The following is a 9,912-nucleotide window of genomic DNA, read 5'->3' on the forward strand; positions in this document are numbered from 1 at the left end:
GCTGGGATGTGTGGGGTTAGGAGAGATGGAGAAAATGATGAAAGGGACGTGGATCAAGACAGTGTACTCTGACATGTTGAAATGAAACCCCTTTGTATAACTACTTAATGATAATCATAATAATAATAATAATATACCATGTAAGAGGTTTTAGAAAAAATGAAAAAAACTATCAAATGTGCTTCAAAGTCTCCTTATTTTGTAAGAAAAATCTATCTGCTGCTATATAAATTTGCTCAATAGGTCACCACTGTGTCACACTCTGGCAGCAGAGAGCAACCCCAATAACTCAACTCTGCAAATATGCTTGCTGTCATGCGGAGTGTCCATTGTAGGGTCAAATAGCCGCATCATTCTGGAACTTTCACTGCATGAAAGAAGAGACATTCATTGGACACTTTAACAAATCAAGGGGCATTTGCTCTTGGTAATTTTTTTTTTGTCTTTCATAGAAACTTATAGAAGATAAAGGATGCATTCTGGTAAATGCTTTATAATAAAGTATAATAGCAACTCAAATAATTTTTCAAGAAGATTGTTTTTATGAACGATACTGCATAATGGTAAAGAATAGCATTTAGAACCAGTATAATTATTTTATTTTAAAAAAAAAACACAAAACTTTCCTTTTTACCTCATGCTTCCTAGATTTTTATATACTTACTGGATTTGGATAACACCTGTCTGCCCAAGAATTTAGCATTATCTTATCAGCTCATAAACTTAAGAAGTATTGTAATGTCAAACTATTATTTCCTTGTCAAACAGTTTACACATTTGTTTGTTTGTATGGTGTTGGTATGTACTGGGGCTTTGCTCAAGGATGGTACTTTATCACTTGAGCTGGGACACAGCTCCACCTCCATGTTTCAGCTAAATGGAGATTAAAGAGTCCCACACACTTTCTTGACCAAGCTGGCTTCAAACCGCAATCCACAGATCTCTGAGTAGCTAATATTATAGATATGAGCCAATGGCACCTGGCTAGACTGTAAGACATTTTTTAACCTGAAGCATTTTCTGTCTGCATTTTGGAGAACAGCACAGGGGTGAGAAGAGAGAAACAAAGCAGTATCAAACAAGGAAGGGAAGAAACAAGAGGAGAGACCACCTGCAGGTGAAACCTCATCCTCCCAGCTTCCCTGCTCACATTCATCATTGTTTCCTGGAGATGAGAAGACAAATGGACCCATGAGCCCTCTCTTGACTCTTAGAGGAAGCTCCAGATTTTAACTGTTAGATGGTCAGGTGATAGAGAAAGAATCCTTTGGAATAGAAGTTCTAGCAAAAATAATTTTTGGTGGGCCAGGAATTTGGCCTAGTGGTAGAGTGCTTGCCTAGCATGCACAAAGACCCGGGTTCGATTTCTTGGTACCATATGCATAGCAAAACGTTGGAAGTGGTGCTGAGGCCCAAGTGGTAGAGCTCTAGCCTTGAGAAAGTCCAAGGACAGGGCTCAGGCCCTGAGCTAAAGTCCAGGACTGGCAAAAAAATAATAATAATTTTTGGTGCTAGAACTAGAACTTGAACTTAGGACCTGGGTACTCATGGCTCTACCACTTGAACCCTAGCTCCACTTCAGGCTTTTTTGGGGGGTAGTTAGTTGGAGATCAGAATCTCATGAACTTTCTCACCCAGGCTGGCTTGGAACCTTGATCTTGATTTCAGCTTTTTGAGTTTATAAATATAAAATACATATGCCTAGCCAAGATTTTATTTTCTTTAAATTAGAAGACTTGCCAACCAACATCTATCAGCTGCTTATTCTTTCCTGTTGTTGACTAAATACTTACACTATTGCACTATGTGTGGACCTATCTTCATTAGTCAGCCTGCTTATGAATTCTGCAAGATTTAAAACCTTTGAGATATTAAACATCAAATGCTTAGTCTTTTCTTCAGGCAATTAAAATATCAAATATATAATTGATAAACAATGAATACCATTTATAAGCCATATGAAACTTAAACATTAAAACTTCATTGTGCTATTTAATCATCTAATCTAATTTAAATAAGCAATCAATTTACATATTTTAGCCCTATTTTGAAAACTTTGTTTCTTTTAAAGAAAAACCAATAAAGATTTCTAGAAACTAAGGGAGGATCTAATTTTATTTTACTTTTAAAAACAGCAAAAAGCACATTTCATTTCAGACATATAGGACTCTAGAATGTAAGGAATTTAAGGGGAAAGCTGGCCCTAAAACACATTCAATCACATCTCCCCACTATTTGAATTAGGAAATAGTAATCACATTTAAGCCACTTGTAGTAATAGCTGAAGACTCGTTAGTGACATTCACTGTTCAGCTTCACTGACTGATCATGATAAGCTCAAAAATAGTATAAGAAGAGACATGATTATCAATAAGCACACCCATATAAATTCATTTGTCATTAAATAAAACTGCTTTTATTTCTGCCTAAATATGATTTATTCTTTATGAAGCTACACATAGTACAAGGGGTGTAGCTAAAAATAAACATCCTTACATTCTTAAATACAGAACAGAAGCACCTGTTATTAGTGCAGGTGCTTGTTTATACATAGGCATTTGTCTCTGGTTATTTCCTCAAGCTTAAGTTCAATTCTCAAACACATCAGCTACATCTCTGATAAACACTGAAGCTCATATGCCATATTTCCAGTGTTCTATGAACAATAACCTTAAGTAAATCAAAGTGTCTGCAACGCTCTCAATTTTTTTTTTTTTTTTTGCAGCCAGTTCTGCGCTTGAGCTCAGGACCTGTGCACTGTCCTTGGACTTTCTCAAGGCTAGAGCTCTACCACTTGAGCCTCAGCACCACTTCCAGCTTTTTCCAAGTATGTGGTACTAAGGAATCGAATCTGGGCCTTTGTGCATGCTAGGCAAGCACTCTACCACTAGGCCAAACTCCCAGCCCTCAAATTTATTTTTTAAACCTTGCTTCTGTCTGTATGCTCTGCCAATGTCATACACTGACTGGCACTTATGTTAGTTTTACACTTTTGCTGTAACAAGTGCGAACACAGCACGGTTTCATTCAGAGTTCTATGAAGTAAACAGACTTGTTATTCCCCAACAACTCCAAGAGTCTAGAAAAAGCCCCAAACTGTCAGCTCTTCCTTACTGGCATCTTCATAAAGCTCTGACAAAACCATTTCCTATATAGCATTAACTTTGGGACCATGAGAAACCCTAGTCACATAAGCATTTGAAGCTATCTATTTAAAGCCTCGAAAAATCTACCATTACAGTTACCTCCAAGTGTCTACTTATGTAAGTTGCTACTCCAGTTCCATGCCCAGATATGCTAATAATTTCATTATCACCTCCACCAAGTCCCTCACGATCATTTGCCCTTAATCATTTGTTCCAAATACCAAAGTCGAACACACTGTGCTTCTTCCAAGAATCTTTATTTTTATTATTATTTGAGCAATTCAATCTGTCAGGTCTCAATGCAGTTTATAAAACAAAGCAAAACCTCAGGACAGTTTCATGTAAACTGCAATCAAAAGGAAAAAGTAATTTACTTTGCAGAGAAGTTATGTGAGGTTGCAAGTTATTCGTCATTTTTGTCATATGCAGAGGAGTAAAACATAAGCATGCTCTGGGATGCTAGTGGACTGGCCCACTCACGGGAGAAGACGTCCTCTCCTGCGTCCTGGAGTTACTTTAAAGAGCTTGCTACGGTCTGCAGGCAGTTTATGGGATGCAATTATTTTCTCCATAATTTAGGTACAGAAGAATAAAATTGGTATTTATGAACAAAGTATTTCTCTGTCAAAAACAAAAAGGTTGGGGTGGGGGAGAGAGAGAGGGAGAGGGAGGGAAAGAGAGACAGACAGACAGACAGACAGACAGACAGACACAGAAACAGAGACACAGAGAGAGAGGGAGAGAGGACGCGAGCATGCTGAAAAGTGAAAACTCCCTGGGCCGGAGCTGAGCTGTTCCAGGACGAAGCTGCAGCTCCGCGGCGGCGAGTGTCCAGCGAACCTTGGGCAGGGGAGCGAATGCCCAGTCCGTCCGGGTGAGGGAGGGAAGGGGAGCCGGGCGGCCCAGGAGCGGGGAAGCTGGAGTTTAGGCCTCATGCAGGGCCCAGGAACCCGGCCGGGGTCCTGAAGTCAGGCTCACACGTCCGAGCTGGAGCTGAGGTTGGTGAGCCTGGGGTCGGCGCTGACCTCGTAGCGGTAGTGGTAGCCCTCCATGTGGTCCCGACAGGCGTCCCGAATGTTGTGCACCCACTTTTTAATCCCCTTCCGGTTCAAGTACAACACCAGGAGGAAGATGGCGCCGATGAGCGCCAGCACGATGCCCAGGAACACGTAGGATGTCTGCAGGGAGGGCGGCAAGATGGGATCGCAGTCCAGGTCGGAGCTGTCGAGCTCCAGGAGGCTGCGGTCCCGCATCTTCTCTGGGAACGCACAGGTGAGCCGGGCTTTGTCGCGCACCGCCTCGGTCTCCCGGAGCCAGGCCACCATGTCCACCATGTGGCAGTCGCAGACCCAGGGGTTGTCGTCCAGGAAGACGGCGAGGCGGGCCAGGCCGCGCAGCTCGGCCAGCGTGGCGTTGTGCAGGACCTTCAGCGCGTTGTCCTCCAGGTGGAGGCTCTCCAACAGGCTCAGGTTGCGCAGAGCGCCGGCGCCCAGGCTCACCAGCGAGTTGTTGCGCAGGTCCAGGTGGCGCAGGCCGGGCAGCAGCGCGCCCAGGTCCCGGGGCAGGTGCAGCAGGCGGTTGCCCACCAGCTCCAGGCGGCGGAGGCCGCGTAGCGCCTGGCCGGCGCGCAACGCCTCGCCTACCATGCGCTCCAGGCTGCGGTTGTGGCGTGCTTCGGGCGGGACCGCCACGTGGCTGAGGATCAGCTCCTCCAGCGGCCCCGGGCCACGGTCGCCCTCTCCCGCCCCCGCGAAAGCCAGCGGGCTGAGGTCGGTCAGGGGGTTGTGGCTGAGGTCGAGCTGCCGCAGGCCTGGCAGGGGCTCGAAGGCTCCGGCGCGCACGGTCCGCAGGCGGCTGGCGCTGAGGTTGAGCGCGGCCAGCTCGGCCAGCGGCGGCCGGCGGGCGAAGGCGCCGGCGGGGAGCTCTGTCAGGCGGTTCCCGGTGAGGAAGAGCGTGCGCACGTAGGCGGGCAGTTCGGCGGGGACCTCGGTCAGGTTGCGGTTCACGCACTTGACGGTGCGCGCCGCCTCCGAGCACTCGCAGGACGGGGGACAGCGGGAGGCCCGCGGCGACGGAGAGGCCGCGGGCACCGACGGCGGCGGGGAGACGGAGGCCGCGGGCACCGACGCTGGGGCGGCCGGCGAGGACGCAGAGACCCAGCCTAGTAGCACCAGCGCCAGGCGCGCCAACCGCAGCCGCCCGGCTCCGGCGGCGGCGGGGTCCCGGGCGCGGCCTCCCGGCATCGCGGCTCCCGGGGGCCCGCGATTCAAGAGCTCGGGAGGCGGAGGCTCCTGGAGGTGCCGGCCGGCCGGAAGCGCCTGAAGCAAAACTTTCCCCCTGGTGGGTGGTGGAGAAGAGACACCGGACCTCGTCCCCCTCGTCCCCCGCCCCGCGTTTCCTTCCCCCGCGAGGTACGCACGCGGGTTGGTCGGTCCGGTTGGGGTTGCGCGTGGCTCGGTCCCGCGCGGCTCCTTCGGTGGGAGCCTCGGGCTGACTCCAGCAGGCGACCTGGAGGGGCGGGAAGCAGGGGTGAGGCCACAGCTCCCGAGACCTCTGGACCCCCAGCCTTCCTCTGATCGCTCTCCCAACCCAGCTAGGGCATGTGTCCTGCTCGTGCCGCGTCCACACCGCGTCCACGAGTGTCGATGTGTTCTCGCCACGTACATGCGTGGAGATGTACGTGCTGAAAACATGTGGAGATGTGTGCCCACGTTGCACACACATGTATATGTTCCACAGTGTAAACAGGTCTGTGGATGCGCGTCCACACCGCGTACACCCGGGTAGGCACGTACCGCATAGCATGTACATGTGTAGGTGTGCCCACACCATGCATACGAGTTTAAGTGTGTGCACTTTGCCACTTACACATGTGTGGATGTATGCACCATGCCATGTACACGTACAGTATGTGGATGTGTGCAACGTGTCTTGTACCATGCCATACACACGTGTGTAATGTGTAGATATACACTGTGTCTTGTACACACGTGTGGGCGTATGCACCACGCATATCCACGTGTGGAGTATGCAGATCTATACACCGAGCCATGCACGCATTACATGTGTGTAGCGTGTAAGTGTATGCACGGCGCCGTGTGCGCGCGTGTGGATGCACGCACATGCACAATTATACACTTATGGCTCCCGCCCTCCGCTGGACCACAGCTAGGCTGCTTCTGACTTCTCCCAAGTGCAGCTTCTCTCCCCCAAACTTCCCAGCCTTCCGTTCCCGCTCCATCTCCCCCCCCCCCCGCCCCGCCCCACCTTCCCGGGTCTCCACCCCTCCCGCCTGGGCCTCCCGGGGTCAGGGAGACCCCTCAGATTACCCACTCTCCAGACCTCGGGACCCCCTGGGCTTAGTAGGAGAGGGGCTACCCCCCACCCCGGCGTCCTCAGACCCAGGTCCAGTCGTCTCCAAAGCGGGGCTTGGAAGCCGCGATGGCACCGAGCCTGGCGTTGCTCCCCCGCCCCGGGACGGGGTCGCCCAGCCCGGGGGAGCTGGCTCTCTTCCCTCCCGGTGGCCGCCCGCCCACGCTCCCCTCCGTCCCCACCCCCTCCGCACGCCCACGCCGCGCGCATCGCCTCGGGGGCCAACTCCGAGCCCCACCCGAGGCGCCCCGGTTTCCTGAGTTCTCCTGACCTCCGAGGCGGACCCCGGGCCGGACCTTCTCCGCGGGACCCCAAGCCGGGGTGAGGAGCTCGGCGGCGCACCTCCGCCCGAGGGCCGGCACGCCGAGGGACTGGGTCCCGCTGCGCGCCTCCGCCGGGAAAGGCGAGGACGCCCCTTTCTCCCCGCACCCGGGGCCCTGCTCCCCCTCACCTTCGGGACCCCACTTTGCAAGCGTATTTCTGTTTACCTCCGGCAGTACCCCGGCCGCTGGCGGTCCTCCCGGCCCTCCGCGCGCCGGGGACTCGGCGGTGATGGATGGAGACGCGGGAGGTCGGAGCCCGCGCAGCTCTGGGTACAGCTCCTCGGATCGTGGTCCTGGGGCGCCGGGATCCTCCCGCCCCGCCCGCCCCGGGGCGCCGCGGTCCGCCCGCCGGGGCCGGTCAAGTTCAGATCCGGAGCGGACTCCCCACCTGTGCGGACCGGGGAAGTGTGGAGCCAGGGGAGAGAGCCAACTTTCGGGGGGGGGGCGGGAAGACGCGCGGAGAGGACTCACGCTGGGTTCCGTACGCTTTCCTCCTCCCCAAATTAAAAGCCGAGGGCCGAGGCTCGCAGCCCCGGCGTCCCAGAAACAAAAGGCAAATCGCGCGGCCGTGAGTCACCCGGGGCGGACCGCCCCCTCCCCGGGTGGGCGTGTCCTCCGCCCCGCGGGGAAGTTCCTCCTGGAGAGGATCGTGGGCCCCCTGGGAGGGGGGAGGGGGAAGACTGGTGGCGGGGGACACTCGGTCCCTGAGCAAGCGCCAACCCCTGATGCCCAGTGCGTCCTTTCAGAAAGAAAATGACAGTGAGCGGAAATTCGGTTGGGGAAAATTAAGATCTGGTTAAATATTATTCTACAAAATAAAGTAAGGATGGCGAAGCTTGTGACTCAGTAGCGCAGGCAGAAGCTCCAGTGCCAAAGCCGTCGCCCCTGACTTTTGGAGGGACACAGTCCGCAGATGCCAGCAGACAGTGGCCCAGACAGAAGCCTCAGGAATCCCTGCCCAAAGCCGCTGTCTGCCATTCATTCGCATCTTCCGCTCATTTATCTAAATACTTTAATAGTATTTTAAATAATACGTATTAAAAAGTGTTTTGCAACGTAACTGTAAAACACTTGAGGAAAAGGACTCTCAAAAGCTGCAGTGGCGGGCGTTCTGCATTCTATTTGTGGAGATGGTTATGTAAATCTATATGTGTTAAAACTTATAGGATTTGCCACTACACATGGAGTCCATGTTGCTGTATACATGTTTAAAATAAAATTAATTACCTGGAAAAAAAGTGGTAGGCATGCCCCCCCAGCATGATCTAAAGTCCTGGAGAATGAGTTGTGCCTTGAAATTCAGAAAAGCATACATATTCTCATGTGATTCTCAAAACATTGGGGCATCCATCATCCACAGGGCTACTGTCCTGGTGAAGTGGCCGTGCCTGGCAAGTAAAGAAACTAAGGAAGGCTTGCACCGTCTGCTTGTGCTCCTCTGTGCAGATTCTACCTCCTCTCCTCTTCATGTCAGTGCACTGGTAGGTCCCCTCACTCCGCTTTACAGATGAGAACATTGGCACAGAAATAAATTACATAACTTGCTGGAATACGACAAGGAGGTGGAAGCAGGCCCAGATCTGCCTGCCTCTCATTTAGTTCCTACATTCCACCTCTAGGTAAGATAAAAGGGCTCCTGTAATGTTCTTCTTGGTTCCATTTAGGCAAAGCCTCATCCCTGCTCCTCTTTTGATCTCTTATCTCCCTCCATCTTCCTACAGCTGACTAGTTAGAGCTCCTGAATAGAGCTGTAGAAACTTGGGGCGCATTCCTAAAGCCCACAGTTCTTGTGTACTTTCTGTACAATATGCTTCTTCGTTTTAAGCACAGGATGGCTGAGATCAGAGCTGGTGGCTCCCCCTGTAATCCTGATAGCTCCGCAGGTGGCTAGATCTGAGGAGGATGGTAGCTTGAAGCTAAACCCAGGTAGGTAATTCTGTGAGACTTTAACCAGTGAAAAAAAAAATGCCACAAGTGGGACTGAGGCTCAAGTGGTAGAATACTAGCTAGCCATAAGCCCCAGTACCCACTAAATAAATAAATAGGACACCCAGTTAAACTTGTATTTCAGGTAAATAATGGATTTTGTTGTTGTTGCCAGTTCTGGAGCTAGAACTCAGGGGCTGGGCACTGTCCTTGGGCTTTCTCAAGACTAGCACTCTTATTACTTGAGCCATAGTACCACTTCTGGCTTTTTCTGTATATATGGTCCCAAGGAATTAAACCCAGGGCTTTGAGCATGCTAGGTAAGCACTGTACTACTAGGCCAAACTCCTGGCCCTTGGACCTTTTTTTTGTTTTTGTTTTTTGAATGTATTAGTATGGTCCATGCAATATTTGGAATATACTTATGCTTTAAAAAATGTTTAGAGTTGGAATTTGGTTTATTTGGCCAACCTCTGCCCTGGCAACAGAGTAGTAGAATTGAGAGCAGTCTGGTCTAGATATCTTTCTAATTCCATCTCTCTCTGTTTTTATTTTGCCTTTCCTGTTTCAATATGAATGTGATTGGAATGTGTATAGTATTTATAACTTTTACTTTAAAGAAATCAACTGTATTTCTACGTCTATCCATGTAGCTATGTCTTCCTCCATGTTGTATATTATCCCTCCATTTTTCTTTCTTTTTTAGTTCCAGTTCTGAGGCTTGAACTCAAGGCCTTGGTGCTGCTGCCTCTGAGCTTTTTGGCTCAAGGCTGGCATTCTACCACTTGAACCACAGCTTCACTTCTGGCCTCTTGCTGATTAAGTAGGCCTAGCTAATATTTCTAATTAATTCTACCCAGGTTGACTTTGATTAATGATCCTCAGATCTCAGCCTCTGGAATAGGCCACATGCCTGGCCAGGCTATACCACCAATTTTTTAACAACATATTGAAATGCATTTAGATGGGAAAATACTTTAAAAAAAAGTTCTCTTCAAGTGAGAAAATCTTACTAGGATAAGTTCTATTTTAATTGTCTTAGGCATTTAATTATACTAAATTATCATACATTCTATACTTCTGACAGCTTGAAATTCTTTGTGCGTGATGCTATTTACATGCTCTAAAGAGGGACAGAGGGTTTC

The 9,912-nt window shown here is 50.2% G+C and overlaps 1 protein-coding gene across 1 annotated transcript; it reads right to left on the bottom strand.

Moving 5' to 3' along the window:
• Nucleotides 1–3,850: 3,850 nt before the first annotated feature.
• On the bottom strand, nt 3,851–5,389 carry Tpbg (trophoblast glycoprotein). The gene has a single exon (XM_090337726.1). The coding sequence runs from the start codon at nt 5,387–5,389 to the stop codon at nt 4,121–4,123; it is 1,269 nt and encodes a 422-aa protein (XP_090193852.1). The 3' UTR covers nt 3,851–4,120.
• Nucleotides 5,390–9,912: the final 4,523 nt, after the last annotated feature.

The sequence above is a fragment of the Megascapheus bottae genome, chromosome 8 (genome assembly GCF_031878675.1).
Source record: "Megascapheus bottae isolate mThoBot1 chromosome 8, mThoBot2.hap1, whole genome shotgun sequence".
Classification (NCBI taxonomy): domain Eukaryota; kingdom Metazoa; phylum Chordata; class Mammalia; order Rodentia; family Geomyidae; genus Megascapheus; species Megascapheus bottae.

Bases quoted from the DNA above. Each gene is read 5' to 3' on its own strand.
- Tpbg (XM_090337726.1), bottom strand. From the start codon at position 5,389: ATGCCGGGAGGCCGCGCCCGGGACCCCGCCGCCGCCGGAGCCGGGCGG.